This window comes from Phaethon lepturus, unplaced genomic scaffold, assembly GCF_000687285.1.
Source record: "Phaethon lepturus isolate BGI_N335 unplaced genomic scaffold, ASM68728v1 scaffold4437, whole genome shotgun sequence".
Lineage (NCBI taxonomy): Eukaryota > Metazoa > Chordata > Aves > Phaethontiformes > Phaethontidae > Phaethon > Phaethon lepturus.
This window is the reverse complement of record NW_010551006.1, coordinates 4,122-23,344: the sequence shown is the minus strand read 5'-3', so window position 1 is coordinate 23,344 and position 19,223 is coordinate 4,122. Positions and strand designations below refer to the sequence as shown.

Genomic DNA, 19,223 nt, shown 5'->3' with positions numbered 1-19,223 from the left:
TCTACTTCCTGGAGCCAAATCATTGCTTAATGGCCAGATATTTAAATTTCATCTGTGTACACAAACACAATTTCACATGAAAGATATCATGGCAAAACTGTTAATCATCTGTCTGATAACAGAATACTTGAAATAGAACGGTGCTAAAATATCTTCTTAATTAATTTTTTTCAATTAGTCATGACTAGATATGTAAGTAGATGCAATTACATGAAGCATAAGTATTAATTTACAGTGGGCAGCTATCATAAGTGTAAGAAATTTTGGCATCGTTAAGCAGTACATACTTGCCTTTTTCAAAGTAAAATTGTTTTAGGTATTCCAGGACAAACCGATGATAAAATACTGGTGTATTTTCAGAGGTTGCACACCACCCTCCACAGCAAATGTATATCTTCTTTAAACTCCATGCACAGTTGTTCTACACACTTGTGTTCTGCAAGGAATCTGACGTAAGTAATTGTTTGTATATAACATCATTCCCAAGCCTGGTGTTTTAGAAGAAAAAAACACCGAAAAAGAGCAATGTAGACACTTTGTAGGTTAGTGTTGACACTCATTGGTGTAAGTGATAATCCTTTATGTTAGTGGAATCATACCTCTGGTACATAGTGTTTATGTTTAGGTTTGTGCTCATACTAATGCCATTCCTTATTTCATTTATCTACAGGACAGTGACCTCGAGGCAATGGTCCAGTATTTGGAGAGTGTCCTGAATAATAGCTCATTGGGTAAGATGATATCTTTTCTTTAAATGTAATAGCAGCAGTTTTTAGTGGACTGCATTCATCACAGTCCAATTATTGCCGTTTGCAACAAAATAACTCAGAAAGTGTGCTTCTTGAAAATTACTTCCTTCATCTACTGCAGAGAAGTATAAATATGCCAAAAGAAAAGGCATACACAGTTAAGTGCTTTCGTTGAAAATAATAGAGCTATAAAGCATGATGGTCAGAAGTGTGGAATGTTATAACAAAAGCTTTTAAAAACTCGGCTTCTGCCATCTTTTCTCCAGAGGAAAATATTTAAAGACATGTAGGTTGTTTTATAGTTTCCAGTACTGGTAACAATAAGAGAAAAAGAATTAAAAGATCTTTAATTTTTTTTAAAATAATGATCCAGGTATGGATAATATTTATTTTATTTTACAGTATCTCATTACAGGCACAGAAAAATCATGGAGAATTTAAGTTTGCAATTTAATCCTAAAATGCCTTGGAAATTCTGTCTATAAATTTAGAGTTTGAAAGCCTGGTTTCTCATGTTCTACTTAAAAGCTAAAAAGAAAAATTACATGAAAGAAGGCTATTTACTGAGGCTGGTGTAGTCACTGTCCTTGAAGACCACCGGGTTGAACTGTGCCAGCAGCAGCCCACGTGAAAGCCCAGCTGAGTTCCCAAGGCTCCCACAGGAACCCCGGTCTTGTTTAGCTGCCTCATTTACACTTATTCAGTTGGGATAAACCTGACTCAGTATTAACTTGTGGCTCTGACAGGGGAATGTCGGGGAAGCCTGCGAAATCCTCCTCGTAGAGGTTCCTCCAGTGCCAAGCTCTGTTTGACCCCTGCTTGTAAGCGTGGACTGGTGGGAAGAGAAAAAAAGGATGAAAGGGAGTTATCAAAGCTGTGGCTTGTCATAGTCTTGTAGCCACTGAACCGTGTCTGATGACTTTCTGGCTCAGGGAGATACTTAGAACTGAAGCAAGGAACACTCACGTCCAGCTTGTCTTCACACTAATGGAGATCCCGCGGTCTTCAAATTCTGCGCTCATTTACGCATTTGCAGCGTTGGTGTCTGCAGTGGGTTTGCAGAAGTAGAAACAGGGACAAAATTTAGCTCTGTGCTTTAATGTTCTGTTATTTTAATGAGAGAGAGGAATTGCCTTTTGAGAACTTCTGGGAATAACCCAGAATATTAGCCAAACAGCGGTATTTAAAAAAAACTTAGTATTAAAGAGACTCTTGTCTTTCTGTTTTTCTTTCAGTATTAAGAAGATGCCTTTTTCAATTATAATATTAAAGAATTAAATGTGCTTTAATCATTAAAAATTCTCTGACCAGTCTGTGCTGAAACTTAAAGCCTTTCTTCAAGCTGAGTTAGTAATTAGGTTTGTATGATCTGTTCCAAACAAATATATGTGATGACAATAAGAGAGAAATCTGCTGGGATGCCTTTTATCTTCGTATGCTCAGTGTCACTTGGGAAGTTTAAACATTTACTACTTTAAGTTCTTCCAGTGTCAAGCTACAAAGCTGATGTTGGGGTGATTTTTATGTGTTTGCTGACATTCATTTATATTTTTCTTTTTCTTCACTGGGCTGCAAATTCATGTTACATCAAAATTTTCTGTATATGGTGCATTTTACATAGGTTGAGTACTTGTTCTCTTTGTTCACCCTAAAACTAGTTACGTCCACTTCCAGGTCTGCATTTCTTTAACTGAGCTCTAGCACATTGGTTATAGCCATGGGACTGCCAGTACCAGCCTGTGCCCCACCTCTTGTCATCCCATGCCTGTAGTCCTTTACACCTCATCCTTTGTCCTCATTTTTCAAGGCATCTGCTGTTGTATCAGTCCTGTATTCCTCTACATTAATTGAATTAAGTTAGCTATAAATATGTCATTCTACACAGTATACTGCTACCCATCTAAAAATGCAGGTTGTACAACACAAAAATAAGTGGAAATAAAACAAAACAGCCACAACTACCTGGTTGTTGGAAGAAATGCTATTGCAGCTTAAGCAATTAAATCCAAGTTCCTGGCAGGTCAAGACAAGTTCAGGCAAAGCCTGAAGCCTTGCAAACTCAGGCCCAAGCGTGTACCCTGGTACTAGCAGTGGCAATACCATATTACTGGGCCACACAGCTACATATATAGCCATCATTATAATGGCTACTCCTGGAAACAGGACAAATTTGATGGCAATAATAGGGCAGATGCAGCAATCTGGCCTGGCCAGAATTTCTTGTAGTGTCTTTCATTGTCAAAGGTATTGTGAAAGCAGATGTTAGAGAACATCTGAGTATAATAAAACTAGAGCTTTTTTAATGTCAGCTGGGACTGTGATAAAGAGGATGCAATAAATATGCTTTGTTTTTCCACAGATGGAGTTTCTGTAGTATAAACCTCAGTGTTGAAGGATAAAAGGACTTTTGAAGTAACTGAGTTTTCTCCTCATGAGTTCACACTGAGTCATTGGGAATACCAGCGCTTTAGTGTGGTACAAAGTTCATTTTGGGTTGGCTATACAGTTCCATGTCAAGTATGTTTAAAATAAGATAGTCCATGCTCATAAAATTTGAAAAATTGGGAAGATCCCAGAAAAGAATGGCAAAATGAAAGGAAGTTTGAAAACGTGGTTTTACAATTTGCCAAATCTACTTAGCTTAAAGGAGGAGAAAGTTAGAGGCCGTTGGGTCACTTTGTATCATTTATAAACTCAGGAAATCCATCTGATTCTAAGGAGCTTTTTAATCTTGTAGAAAAAGGCATTATAGGATGCCTTTAGGATCTCATATGTAGCAGTGAAAGCTGAAGAAAGAAATCCGAAATCCAGACAGAAACCTATGATTCAGTGGAGATAATAGCTTCACAACACATAATGACTTACCAAGAGATGCAGTAGATGTCTATCACCAATTACCCGGTTGCTAGCAGAAATGTTGGTAGGAATGCATTTAGGCCATAATGTATGGAAAGTCTCACCAGATAATCATAATCACTGGTTTTAAATGTAAGTACCTGTGAATAAATGTCAGCCAGGGGATTTGTTTTACTACATAGCCTTTCATCTTCCCTTTGTCAGAGTAAGAAGGATGCAGTGAGAACCTCAAACTGGTGCTCCATGACCTGAGAGGTCAAAGATCATTTGCTCTGTTGCCCTATGCTGTTCTCTGCAGTACTGGGCTAGACACTGGCAAAGTATTCATCTTTGAAATATGTTTAGAAAGCCACAATACCTGTTTTTGAAAAGTCAGTGCTCTTCTTGTTTCATTTCATTTAATGAATCAAGGATGATATATTGCATAAAAATACAAATAGTTACCTGGCCACGTTTTGGAGAAGCATAGTTCCTTGTTCTGTGTTGATGTATGAGTAGGCAAGTTGCTCGAAGCTGGGTGCAAAATATATTATTAGTCAAGTAACTGCTTCCAAGAAAATACCTTTGATATAGAAGTTGGTGTGGGTTATGTATCGCCCCAGGAAAAATTTTTGAGGCGTGTAGCAACAATGTGAAAAGCTGTTAGCAGTTTTCACTGAGAACTCATTTTTTTATGACTAACCACACCTTTGCAGCATCCTACAATCTGTGTAGTCCTTGTAGCTGCCTCATAGTACCCAGAAAACCATATTAAATGGAGAGGAGGATAGATACCAGATTGCATGTAGAGAATAAGTTTTGCTTGGCCAACTGCTATTGTGGAGAGTAGACGAAGAACGGATTGTTTAGCCTGGAATCCCAGAAAAAATAAGAAGGATGTCTTTAATAATGAAATGTCGGAGGAGAAGAAGATATTGTAGCAATAAATAGATTGAACCCACAAAGCAGAAAGAGCATGCTGAGCTCTTACTACAGTGATATATCCTGTAATAATAGTAATACCAGAATTTAGCTGGGCTCTGTGGTTAAATGTACTCTTAAGAGAATGCAAACATTACCTTTTTCTTAGACCACTGGTGCTCAGGGTGTCAATTTTTCATTGCTTTCAAAGCCGCAAATCCCCACAGCTGGACCTTAATTCTATGCCAACTCAAAGAGGAGCATGCCACCCAGTAAGTCATAAGCATTCCTTTGAACAGTGCTTGGGGTTTCCTCAGGGCCACCCTGAGGAGAGCTGAATTTTCCAGTGCTGCTAAAGTAATTGAATGCTTACAAACCCCATGCAAAAATGTATGGATATGCATGTGTAGTGTTACAGTAAATGATCAGGAAATGTGTTTTGCATAGATGGGTGGTGGTGTTGGTTGCTAGTAAGACCTTGGCATTTTTTGTCTTTTAAACTACGTTAGCTATACCTCAGTTGTATAGAATCATAGAATCTCTAAGGCTGGAAAAGACCTTTAAGATCATCAAGTCCAACCATCAACCCAACACCACCATGCCCACTAAGACATGTCCCAAAGTGCCATGTCTATACGTTTTTTGAGCACCTCCAGTGATGGTGACTCCACCACTTCCCTGGGCAGCCTGTTCCAATGCTTGACCACTCTTTCAGTAAAGAAATTCTTCCTAATATCCAATCTAAACCTCCCCTGTCACAGCTTGAGGCCATTTCCTCTCATCCTATTGCTAGTTACTTGGGAGAAGAGACCAACACCCACCTGGCTACAACCCCCTTTCAGGTAGTTGTAGAGAGCGATAAGGTCTCTCCTCAGCCTCCTCTTCTCCAGACTGAACAACCCCAGTTCCCTCAGCTGCTCCTTATAAGAATACTTATGCACCAGACAACTGCTAGCCATTAGGTATAACAAGAAGTTAGGAAACTGTTTTAAAAAGTCAAATCATGTGTCCATAGCAGCTAACAGAGTCAGCAATCCATTTCTTCTGTGGTGTCTCTCTCCATGCCTGCTTCCTATCTTCTGAATCCGGTAAGGCTCTGAATCCAGCAGACACTTACTCTGCGTGATTCAGTAGGATCCCTCATGATAGAAAGTTTTTATGTCAATATTCAACTAGATCAGGATCTAGAATCATGTAAGACATAGGAGCTTAACTCTTGGGAAAGCCATGATTGTGCATTCCAGGGCAGCATTCCACCCCACATCTCTGGGGGTGTCTGCAGTGCTCGTAGCAGGAAGGTAGCTGCAAGCTCCCTCTGGCTGCATGTGATCAATGTTAACACAATCCAAACTAAACCCAAGTCCAAGCTAAAACCTTCTGCTAGGAGGGGAGTGTGCATTCATTTAGACAAGGCATGGTGTTAATCTGTTGTGTTGTGTGACTTTTGGCTTGTTCATATCCTATGCAGAGCCCTTCTGTTTACGCAGGATGTAGTTCCACCATGGTACGTATTCTCCTCTTTTGGGAAGTGAAATCCTCATGCAAATATTTTGCAAGGAGAAACTAAAATAGATGCTTTGTTTAGCTTAGCAATTTGAAAGCTGAAGTAGGATCTCTTTTTCCAATTGTAAGGAATGAAAGGGGTATGCAAAAGGGAAGGGAAGAACTGAGTAAGCTGAAGAAAAGGACTGGTAAAGGAGAAAAATGAGCATGAACTGGTCAATAAAGAAATTTTGCTGGGAAATTAGAGGAGAGATTTTAGCCACCAGGTCACAGTGAGGCTCTGCAATTGTCTTCCAAGAGGAGCAGTAGGGGCAATAAATAAATGAAGTCCTTAGGTTGAGCAGGGACTTGTGTGACGGAATGGCAACATGAAACTGCAGGATATTTGAGCTGATAACCCTGACGGTCCTCTGTGATTCAGCACCTCTGTTCCTGTGGATGAATAACACAGCGCTCTGTGAGCATTCGGTCATCAAATATTGCAACAGCCCATGAGGCCTGTAAACAGAGAGTGTGCATGTGTGTATATGTATACTTCTCATCTATACATATATGTATTTACAGATACAGGTATGCTTACATATGTGTATACATATGCGTACATAAAAAGAGTGCCTTCATCTGAAGGAGAAAGTGATGTCATAAAGTTAAATACTTTCAGTTTACAGTAATGATCAAGCTAAAGCAGAGACTTGCCTGGTAGGAAGAAGGTTCTTGTTCTTATAAATAAATGCAAGAACAATAAAGGAAAATACATATCATCTAAGCAATTTTAATTTTGTTGAATATTTATCTGTCCCAGCACTTCCTCAAGTGACTGTCCTTTCTGTTATAATGTAATTCCCTGTACGCTACACAGAAGGAAAATTGTTGTTACAATTTTGGTGCCTTTAAGCTAGAAATCTACTTGTCCCTCACAAAGAAGTTGCCCTTAATGTGCATTTAATAATCTAATTCATCTTTAATTAATGTGACATTACCTTGTGAGAAACAGGAATAGTCTTCCTCCTTCCTATTGCCCTTGACTCTGCAATAGAGCTCAGGGGATGAAGGTGAATAAGGTTATGTGTCTGTGCATTGATTTGTAGGCTCGGGGACTGTCACCAGAGTGTCTCCAGGGGCGCGCCAGGGATTCAGAGCTCTCAACAGCACTATGGCTGAGACCAAACTGAAACGCATGAGGGAGTAAGTAGCATATTTATGTGTTACCAATATTTAGACAAAGAGGATGGATTTGAAAAACTGCAGAACACAGCAAAGAAAACCATGTGTTGTTTCCCCACCCAAAAAAATCGCTTCACCAAAAAGAAGTAAAGAAGTGGATGGTAAGTTATTCTCTACAGACTGGATTCCTACTTGCCTCCACAGAGGATGATGGTTGACTCTCACTTCTGATTGCCTTCTCGTAATCTGCACAATCACTGTCATCCTTGCAGGATCTAGTTAGCCTTCACTGCTGTTGGTGTTGCTCTGAACTTCGCTTTCATTATTAGCTGTTATCAGAATACAAATAAGTTCAAACAGTTAATGCTAGTAGTTATTTAAGTGAATCCCCTAAAGAGGATGAATGCAACCACAACAGCATTGATGCCAATCGCTATTTAAAACAAATTACAGTGCCAAATGCAGTGTGTATTCAAAGGAAATACCAATCGGATTTACTCCAGATATAAATTTCAGTTTTATGATATTTAAAGATGCAGCAGCTCCTAGGGTTTCACTTCATGGCTTAGCCTTTACTTTGCAACAAGTCAGCAGGTCTTACAGCCTGCCGCTCTGATGGCTTTCCATTCCCTTTTCATGGAAAGTACTTATAAAAATAAAAAAATGTATCATGTTGTGCCAACTAGTTGCAAGGGGAGGTTGTTTAGTCAAAATGCTCACTAGTCTTACAGCCTTCACCTTGAGTTCTCATGGTTACAGGATAAACCTTAACTATTTGAACTTCATGGTCATTGCCTTTACAGCTGAGGTATGGTTACATCACTTGCTTCTTTCAGACTGTTTTTCCAGTGCTGTTTCATGATTTTCACCGTTTGTTGGTTCTGATAGGATGAGCACGTAGTGGTGGTGAAATGCTGAAAAATTTGGAAGTGCTCTTATGTGATCGTTTGGAAATGTCACATTTCAGAATAGTTTATAAACTAGCCATATGCTAATGAAAAGCCTGATTAACTGCAGTAATTCACTTTTAATGCATTGGACTTCCTGGTTTTGGAACACTTTCCTAGTCGTTTCATTCCTGAATGAGAACAGTCAGCTGGGTCTGTAGGCCAAAAGACCCACCCAGCTGGCATCTTGAGAACTTCCAGCAGACCATACCCATGAACAATTTTCATTATACATTCATTAAGAGAACTAATTAAGAGGGAGAGGAGTATGTTTTGGGTTTGTTTGGGATTTTCTGGTAAATAAATGTACAGATCTCCTTTTGTGGACTGTAATAGCTACTTTAACGTAGCCTATCAAAATATTTACTCAGATTATTGTCCTTTCTTTTAAACATACTATGACCTTGTCATTTTTTGAATACGTAAAGGTGAGTGAGTATGTTAATTGCATGGAAGTTAGGGTGTTAAGAAACAAGAGAGTGAGCAGGGTACCCTGCATGCACATACACAAGGAGATCCCTGCAAAGTCTTACACAGGGCCACTCTGCGCACAGAGCGCAGTGGGGGAGTTTTCAGTGGTGGGAAGGAAGTGATGTACCTCCTGGCTGAAGAATGATACATGAAGCCTCAGCTGCGCCTGCTCATCCCTCAGCAAACTTCACGTGATGTGTTGTACTTCATCCACACAGCAAGGCTAATGTAATTTAAACTTGTGCTATTCAGTTTTACTCAGGAAGCCACAAACTTACAGTGGGGTCTTCCAGTTGACAGCTTCTAATGACAGAGAGAAGGTGGGGTTTTTGTCTTAAAGAAACTGGGTAACTGGAGTTCTTCTGAGGAAACAGGAAAGAAGAGCAGTAGAGACACTGTGGAAGTACAGTGTAATCTGTCTAGGTGGCAAGTCACTATAGAAACAGAAGTATGAAGGTTTGGGATCAGTGCAGTTTTCAGATGTTAACAGCAATGGATTCTGATGAGGGAGACTCTCTTTTATGTCATGAATTGCTCAGAAAGTAGCATTGTGCCTACACATTACAAGTAACATTAATGAAAGAAAGTCTTCCATTAGTTCTGAAAAAATTGTAGATTAATGTAAAAAACCACAGTCTAGCACCAAAAAGGCCTTTTAGCCATTTTTATTTGACACGTGAATGATACGGGCTTGCAAACAACTGCAGCAGGACAGTCATTTGATGAGTTGTGATGTGCTCATTGCTTGAGTCATTGCAGTGTGCCGCACTGAATGCGTTCGTTGACAGTAGAGAGACTTGCTATTTATCAGAGTGCCAATTTAGGTAGCTTTTACTGTATTCTTGTGCAGGGCTTTATACCTATATTCATGTGAGAGGGAAGTTGTGCTAAAAGTCCTTACAGGATGGTAGAAGGAAGCCACGGATGTTCTTGAATATGATTGGTAGGAGTCCTTTGTCTTCTCCTATTTTAAGTAAAAAAAAAAAAAGGCTCAGGGCTTAACCCACAGACAGGCTGATAGTGTTTATGATTCAGTTACCAGCTTCCTTCACGACAGTCCCTGAATATTTTCCCTGGCATCTTCTTTCCAATTCCCATTGCACTCTATTCCAGCATTTTGAATTGCTGTCCTCTCAGTAAGTCATGATAAAATTGTGTACTTCACTGACAACAATTTCTAGTTTGTTCTACTTGGTATCAGTATTTATTATAAAGTTTATAGCAGCAGAGATTTAACTTTACCTTTCAAGTGGAGTTCATTCTCTCCACAAAAACTTCTACTTCAGTGCTACGCTTTTTGATATTGGGATCTTCTGCAGTGTTGATAAATCTCTCTTTCTTGAACTACCTCCCTCAAAGGTTGTCTGAGCTTTTTCTCATTACGCTCCTTCCCAGCCTTGCATGTTAACAGTAGGAAGTCAAGCAAATATATAAAACAGAGTTGTGTGACTCATATTCCTCATACTGGGATTTTAGGCTGAGGAATCATGTTAGATGCAGGAAATAGGAGGAGCCATTTCTTGGTATTTTCTGTCGTGGCCACCTTTTCTTTCTCATGGTGATTCCCATCCATGGTGCTGGGTAACTTGGTGCATGCCTCAGTCTGAGTAGCTCTACTCTCACATGCTATCCAGAGCTAAATTATCTTCACCAGAGAGATCTGTGTGGAAAAACTAATGCCAATTCCACCAATGCTCCCTTAAGAGACTTTCCAACCATGTGCCTCAGAAGAGAGCCACACTGTTCTTCATTCATCAAGTGAAAGCTTTTTTTCACCATCAGATCAAATTGTTATGCCACCTATTGCCTTTTTTTATCCTGGTCCATACAGCTCGTCAAAGTCCTCTTTACAAGATGTCAGAAGCTTTGGCAGTACGTGCTGCCTGGAAGATTGGCTTTTGCCCCTAACGAAAGGCTTTAGAAGTGTCATTGTAGCAAACGCTAGCTTGGTTTTTGCCAGCTTCTGAAAAACTTGGTAGACAAACACAAAACTTTCTTCAGGCTTGGACTAACAGCACTGATAGCTTGTAAGAGGCTAAAGAGGCCAAAATCTACATTAAAAGAGACAGACCCAACTTGTTTACATCTCTAGCTTGACTTCCCACTCTATCTTACTCTGAGGCCCTTCTTTGCAAGTTTTTGACCACCTCAGCCACAGTTTTACCTCAGTGAAGGGCCTGGCAGAAGTACAGAAGCCTGTGGAAAGTCTTACGATGCATGTGTGACATCTCAAGTCTGTCCAGGGTTTCATGATCTAAAATGGAAAAGTGAAGGTGAGAAATAAGACAAGCATGTGCAGAAATTTGTGGAAAAGAACAAGCCTTATTAGGGGTTTTGGTGCAGTTTGCTATATTCACAGTTGCACCTCCCTATATTATGTAGTATTCATATCCCAGGTGTCCAGTAAGTGGAGGCTTCCCCTTGAAGCCTCTTCAGCACTTTAGTCAAAATTCATTTCTTGGCTTCGTAAAATCAGGATTTGTGTTTTACAGAGTAAGGCTAGGTTTTGAATAATGGGATAGTTATGAAATAGAATGTATATCTTGTTCTCGCTTTCCTGAAAATATAAAGAGAAATAAAAATGTAGGAAATGAAGAAAAAAACCTTAGTACAGAGTGTTTTGTGCTCTTTTGTGGAGGTATCCATGAATATATAGAATGAGTCATTTTAATAGCTATGAACTTTAATATGCAGTTTAGAATTCAATAAAATGTATGTCAGTAAAAGGAAAAAGCTTTTATGCCCCAAATTTTAAGTAAATTAAAATCCTTTAGCACAGCAGTAAGCACCTCTTAGTCAGTCCCTGAAGTCTTACACCCAGCAGCATACCGTGATCGGGCAAAAGATTTCATCATCACCTGCTGAGTGTAAGTAAAGCCGTCTTTCAGAAGTCATGGAGAAAAGGCATTTGGTGGTATTTCCTTTCTGTTCCTGTGAATGCTCCTAACACTATTGGTTTAGACTCATAAGCAGTATGCATATATGCTTCTTGTGCTGGTGACATTGGCATCAAATGTATCGTTTTATCTTAAAAACTCAGAAAGAAAGGTCATACTGAAGTCATTGAGTAGGCGCTGGATATTCTTTAGATAAGTAGTCCTAAACATGCCTGAAGTATAGAAGACTTTTTATACATTTATTTCTGCACATTTTTGAACTACTGCAATTAAGAAACTGATTATTTGATTTAGTGTTTTATTAGATGCTGGGTGGACCTTCCTAAGAGCCAGCTTTAAGCCTTCTGAAACTGGTTTTGTTATTGACATCATGGAGGGCACCTTTAGGTGAAGACAAAAGCAACAAATACAGAAAAGCTAATTGGGTTTTCAGACTTCCATAAAAAAAAATTCTCCGTGACCTTTTAATTGCCATGGGCTGTCATGTTGAAGGTATCATGATGTAAACATGCATGAGGAATAAGACATCTTTTCACAGACAAAAGACATATTTGGTAAGGAAGTTTATTGACACTGTCTGAGCTATGACTGTTTTTTGCAGAGAAATAGAAGACATTATTCTTGGAGTATTGATACTGAAATGTTTTTGAGCATGAGATTTCCTCTTACACATGCCATAGTTGTTCTGCTCAACGCTCCATTTCCTGGTAATAATTTCTATCTGGTGAACCCAGAATATTACATATCCATCCTCCTTGTCACAGTCTGTCTCACACCTCAGTTTTAAAGGCCAGTCTCCATCTCTTAATTGTTTAAGGGCCAAATGAGCTCACTACAGAAACATGTTAAACATCTTAGCCCATGAGTTTCTCTTTCTTTTACTGTTATTCTGTTTCAAGATAATTGCATACTTACCTTCCAGACCCAAACTTGACGGTCTGAAGTATTTTGGTTTACTGTTTGCTTTATAAGTAAGTGAATTGAGAATACAGTAAAACTAACTGGGAACACAAGGATAGTTGAAGCCTCCATTCCCAAGCTGGGAACTCGGTTCTTAGCTCCTGCCAGGGAGAAGTGAGTGAATGCTCCTGGCTTGTGGGTCGTTGCTGTCCCAAGGCAACAACTGAGAGAGAAAGCGGAAATGGGTGAATCCTGGACTCTTCCTGCCTAAGAAGAAATGAAGGTGAGTGAGGCAGTGGCTACTGCCCAGGAGTGTAGGAGTCCTCTGCAGCAGATGTAGCTAGTAGTCCCCCCTCAAAGCTGAAGCCGGAGCTGATGGTCTAATTCCCCAGGCATTTTCCATGGGTCTTTATTCACCTTCTTCCCATTGTCCATGCTGTTCACCTTTCCATGACAAGTGTTGCCTGCATCTCTTGTTGTCTTGGCCTTCTGTCTCTGCCTTCCTCAGCTATGTGGTTTGGACCGTTATCATCCACAAAGGGAAAACTAGGCAAAATCTCAGAGCACCCAAAGAGGTAAAGCTCCACTCGCTTCCAAAAGGACTGAGGCACCCTGGAGATGGTTATCCTGTGAGTATCTTCCTGAGGGTAGTTTGACCTCTACTGCTCAATTCCTGGTGGGGTCCTAATCTCCTGGACTCCTGTAGGGTACTACTTGGTTCTCATTCAGACTGCATGCACATAGCACTTCTTCCTTACATCAGGAACAGTGTGTTCCCTGGTATCCAGCTGCATCAAATTGCATTTTCAAGATTAGAGTGGTAGGTGGGAAGAGGTATGAAAACTGTGAATCTTGGAAAATCCGTTGTATTCATTTTGACCTTGCCTAGATTCCATACAAGAAATAAACTAAAATACTTGATAAGATCCAATTTTCTCTAGAAATAGTTTGTTAGTAGTGACTTCTCCTTCTCTGCCTAATAAGTGCAGAGTCACACAGAAAGCAATGGCAACTGAATTAACAAACCTCAGGTTTCACGCTTGCAGGTTTAATCTGTTTCCCAGCTGTAATGGGACAGAAGTTCTGCATGTTTGAGTTGGAAATGATAACATCTTTAAAATGGTCCAGAGCATTCATTCCACGTGCCCAGAGTATTCCAGCTGTTTGCTTTCAATGTTAGTGGTTGTTCAGCTTTAGGGCCTCTGTTATTCTTCGCAACAAGCTCCAATATGCCTGAGCTCAGCAAAAGTTGCAAGTGATCCATAACTTAATTGTTAGATGGGGGTCTCCTGATTCCATGTGAGTTAACATGCTGCCCTGCTACAAGCAATGTAGGAATTGAACAGCTGCTACTGAAAGGTAGCAACAGTATGTTTAACAATTTTTTTTATTTGCTTTTGAAGATAGTGTGTATGTATTGCTCTAGCCTGATGATTATGGAAAATGAAATTGCCTATTAGAGTCCTAAGTCACTAAACCAAATGTTCTTGGGTTGTCAACCAGTCTGTAATATAGAACATGTGCTGGCTTCTCTGAAGTAGTCTCCAGTATAAAGCCCTCAGCTATGTAGACTAAATTGAATCAATACTAGGTTATTTGCTGTATCTCAGTGTAAAACTGGCCACAAATATTGATGTTTAGTTGCCTCATCTGTTGTCCTAGTAAAGGTGCCAAGAATTAAGGTCCCAGTTCAGCAAAGTACTTCAGCATGTACGTAAGTAGTCTATTGTCTCAGAAAGTAGTCTGTTGTCTTCAGAAAGACAACAGATGCCTAAGGTTGTGCAAATATTCAACTGCTTGGCTTAATCAGATGTTGAATGGAGTAATCGTACAGGAAGATATTCACATAGCCTGATTCTAGCAACCTTTCCCAGGTGCCTATGATCTTCTTCGTGGAAAGACACAGGATAGTTCAGAGCATATGCTTTAGGCTCCTAAATTCACCTGTAAGAGTTTTGTTTCTCTCATACCAGTGCCAAAGGTTGTAGCCAACTGAGGTAAGTATATAAAATTAGTCTGGGTGACCATTTACTTTGCCTATACTTGTATTTTTCAGAAGTCTTAAGTTGTTCTTTGAGAAGCTTATACTGGTCCTCTCCAATCCTGCATCTGGGAATGCGAAGAGCACATCACCTGCCAAAACCATAATTTCAGCAGTTCTTAGCAGCGTTACTTAGCACTTTGGAATGAAAAAAGTGAACAAACAGTAGCTAGAGTGTATCTCTTAGCTAATGTACAAAAGGGCACGATTAAATGTTGATGTATTTTCTTGGGATGCTTATCCTGGTACTCACTTTGCATGTTACTTAAATCTCAGGTCCAACCCTTAAAGTGTAAGATTTTGTGAATTTACTTAGATACATAAAGAAAACTCAGACTTTTTCAGCTTCTCTACTGAGCTGCATTTCACAGATCCATGAGCCATTCTGTTATCCTGAATATTTAAGGATTTTTTTTAGAGTGGACGGCAGTGTCATAATTGCTTTAGCACTAGAGAGAGTTTTTATCCAGTAACAAAACACATAAAATTATAACTATAGACTCACTCATTTTAAAATGTCAAGTAGCCACAAACACTCAAAACATTAGGAGAATTAGACTAATACATCTTTTTGTTTTGCACAAAAAGCATGATTTCCCTAGTTTCTCATGCTGTGCATACATAATACATAGACTGAGCTGTTCAGTTTTCTAGCACCTTAATTTTGTCAATAGTTTGCAAATGTGGGAATGCTTTCATGTAGCATTAATTATACAGTCTGTTTTCAATACAGAACCGCTTGAAGAATCTTGACAGAATTTACTAGATGCAGCATTGCAACCTTGGGAGATTTACAGAGTCACTGGGGAGAAATATAGGTAGGGAATACGCAAAGGGCATTCACCACACCCTTACCAGGCTACCGATGTTTACTGTTTCCCATATTGCTTCTGCCTTCATCAGCTTGCTACTCCAATACTGTACTTGTCTGGAAGAAAAATCTGTCCTTTTCCTTTGTTCCTTCACCATGTTTTTTCTCAGTCATGACATAGTGATTTCTTTCTTTTGTATAAGAAGTCAGTCATTAAGCTATACATCTTGTATTCCCCGTGTAGGAGATGAGCAATACAGAGTTGGTATCATAAAAAATCACCCATGGGGTAAAACACCAAAGACCTGGGCAACATGCAAACTACCTTGCATGAAGGAGAGGTTAGCAGACCCAAAACATGGCATTTGCCATCACTCCAAAGGGAGCAGCCACCAGCGTCAGCGGTGGCTCTGTCTCAGGTCTGTCTCCTTCTGCAGTGAACCTCATCACTGAGCAGCTTGTTTTCAGGAGTTGTTGGGTTTCAGAGTTTGGAGATACCAAGCCAACCGTACTACACTCACAGTAGTATGTGTACTATGTTCACATTAACCAGACATGGCCAAAGACTGGGACAAAACCAGAGAATACTAGTACTTGTAAGGCCTAACCTTGTGCTTAGTTTTAAGGTAACACCTTAGACATGTATTTCCATTAACTTTTTTCTGCAGAAAACTAATTTTGATCCTGAAGAGAAGAGCTGAGTATTACAAAAATACATTTAGCTTAATGGTAATTTTTCTGGTTCAGTCATGTTTCAAAGCAAGCTTGGGTTTTATCTTTGTGAATCTACCAGCTGAAACAAATTATTTAGATACTATATTATGATTATTATGTTTCTGTAAATGTTAATAGAAATCTTAATTGCTCTTTTATATGCCATATTTTCAGGCAGCTAGATATAGTATCATTTGATTTTCCAAGAGGTTTGAGACAGAGGAATTATCAGAGTCCTATTTTGAAAACTGTTTAGGTATTAAATGTCTATTCTTTGGGAAAAAACTAAAAGGACTAGACCTCTTACCTGCTTCTTAAAATGCCTAAATACTCTGTAAAGCTTGTCTAGTTTTGATGAAGAGCCAGAAGAAACTGAATGCATAAACCTTTCTAGGCCTTTCTGAAAATCATAGATCTACTGTCTGTAGTTGGTAATTGCTTTTCTTTCTTCCTCTGCAGTATGGTATAGTCATCGTGTGGCTCGGCCGGCGTGTGAATTGGTCTTAATCCTGTTTTGTGTTAGGAACTTTTTCCAAGGCTGCAGATGTGGAAAGGGGCCTGAAAGAAGTTGTGGACTTAATCCACCTACCTTCAGGCCCCCTCCAGTGGGTATAGATGTGAACTAAGCCCAAATGTTTGATGTACAAAAACTTTACACAAAGTTATGTGTGTCTATGTTAATATACATTTTTATGTGTACATATATACATGCATATATACTTGTCATAACTGGGCATCTCAGGCTCCACAGCAGTTGTTTTGATTTCCAACTTTTAAAATGTCTTTTTGATTGGATTGCTTAAAAGTATTGCTACTTTTACAATAACCTCGTATGGTTGTTTAGCATAGTTCAGAGCCTGCACGCTGCTTTATCTCCCTCGGTTCTGTCCAGTACAAAAGCCCAGCTGAAGGTTTCGTTAGTGAATTACTGTGGGGCTTGTGATGGTTCTATCAAGAGTTGTCCAGCTCCATACCAGATGAGTGCGTTAATCTCTCCATTGACGTGCTTGATGTGTTGCAGCCTTTTGATGGGACTGACTTATTGGTAACTCAGAAATACGTTGCTTTACATCCGGTGTTAACATTTAATACAATACGGCTAAAGACAGTGCTCAGGTTGACCAAAAATACATGTAGTAATATGTAATACTATAATTGTTTCATTGAAATGCGTAAGTCTGTATGTTTTCCTTTCTCTAATGGGCAAATTGTTAGTTTTACAACTGTCATTTCGGTGCAAGACCCTGAATTAGGAGAGATACCCCCCTCCCGCCCCCGCAAATTCAAGCCATGTAAAAGGAAATCAGCATTAACTCTGAATTACCAGACATCTGAACAAGAGATTGCAGTTATATTCCTACTCTTAAACTCTTATGAGAACTGTATATAATTATTGACTTTTCAGAGATAACTACTGTATCCTTGCATGCCCACATTCAAGAAGCTGCAGTATATTGTGCTGCTCTTCAGACGCATCTGCCTAAACCAAATGCATCGATAAACAAAGTCAATGTTAAATGTGCCTTGAATTTTTTCTCGCTCTTGATCAATGATGCTGAACGAGTTAAACTGATGACTTTTCAAAGACTCTTTGTATGTCATGACACTGTTAAAAACCAAGATGTTGTTTAAAATAATTTTACCAAGGCTAGGAAATCCCAGAATGCGTATAAAGAGACTGCAGTCCAGTGAATTGTGTTTCAGATGATTCTTCATGGGCACTAAACGGTACCATTTTCACCTGTCTTACCTCCTGCTCTATATAAGCAAACTTGTTTCCTCTCTCATTTTTAGTATTGGCAGTAAATTTGTTAATATAGGAAGACTTTAAAATTGCAATATTCGGGTTTGATTTAAATGGCCATGTTTTGTTGTAACTTGGGTTTTTTTCTTTGGAAAAAAAACGAAAAAAATACCCTCCTCTTATGACAAACTGTATTCTAAATTAGTAGCAGCTAGAATTCAACTAGCAGCTATAAATTCTAATTCATGCTTCTTCCAAGAGCAGATGTCAGCTTCAATTACTATTTTACAAATTCATTTTTCTCAGAAAATGAGATGCATGGAGAATAATATTGTTGATATTTCTTCAGCTGTGTGTCTACAGCTTTTAATAATAAGATCCTGCTTAGCTCATGGGAAAACATGTCCTAAATATGCTTTAGATTTTGCAGGCCTTTGAAGTAAGACATCAGAGAGTTTTGTTTGCAATCAAATTAAGGTGCTTTAATTCAGGAATTACGAAGTAATTAAGGATTAATTATGAAAATTATCATTGTGTCTTCAAGTGAAGACATTTTCATTCAGCAGTAGTATGATGAAAGTCAAAGTCCATTGAGGCTTGAAGGTGAAGGTAGGGGCTAATATTAACAATTCAGATTTTCTTTTACTAGCTTTTATATAATAAATCTTTCCATTTACCCTCCCCCCTTTTTTTTTAAATAAGCCCTTGCCTTAGACTTTGCCTTACTTTTCACGTTCCCAAGATTGACGAGCTGTCAGAACTAGAACGGTATTGCCCTACCTTTAGAAATAAGCTCCTAAAAATCAATCATGGAACTTATAATGCACTAAAAGTGTCTTTATAAAGCACCAGACAAGCTTTGCTGCAAATGCAGTTTTGAACCCAGAGCAGTTGCTTTTGAGTTTCAGGGAAGTTCTAATCATTCGCAGTCAGTAATGACAACATACTGAGTGTCAGGGAGATAACTTGAGAGGAAAAGGACCTTTTCTGTTGTAACTGAGATAAACCTGTTTGTTTACTGAGCCGTGAGATACTGTGGCAGATATCCTAAGATTTTCTGGTACAGTTAGAAAACAATTTTTTGTATGAGATCAAACATATGTAATTTCCCGGTTCTTGATACATTCTTGATAAATGTAACAATCTTTTATAGCAGTTTTCGCGTTACTACCGTTTAGCTACAAAATGGCACGATCACACTCTGTTTTAAAGAGAAATATAAGGTTAATAAATTAATGCTTAGAAATAGGCTGTGCAGGGACACATCAGAGTTGGATGTATTGATGGGAATCCTAAGTAAAACAGCTGGACTCCGTGGGGATGCCCTTGAGTTAGGGAGAACAGGATTTAGTGACATCTGCTGAAATTATTCTTTCAAAGATCCCTGCACTTGCTTTTATGCCCCGTGAGCCCTAATCATGACAGATTTGCCTCCTACTGTACAACACGCTTGTTGGTGTGGGAAGCAGGCAGCCTGGCTGCATCCGAAAGGATAAATAAATGCCCACTGGAATGGATATTCCATG

At 39.1% G+C, this 19,223-nt stretch overlaps 1 protein-coding gene across 1 annotated transcript in view; it reads left to right on the top strand.

Moving 5' to 3' along the window:
- The window catches only part of LOC104623577 (serine/threonine-protein kinase Nek11-like), a gene marked incomplete at its 5' end in the record, with an annotated part of 39,002 nt that extends 31,805 nt beyond the window's left edge, over positions 1-7,197 (top strand). Inside the window, 2 exons of the mRNA XM_010290709.1 lie at positions 671-731; positions 7,097-7,197. Coding sequence (XP_010289011.1) covers positions 671-731; positions 7,097-7,197 — 162 coding nt within the window. The remainder of the gene's footprint in view (positions 1-670; positions 732-7,096) is intronic.
- Between the last annotated feature and the right edge of the window lie 12,026 nt (positions 7,198-19,223).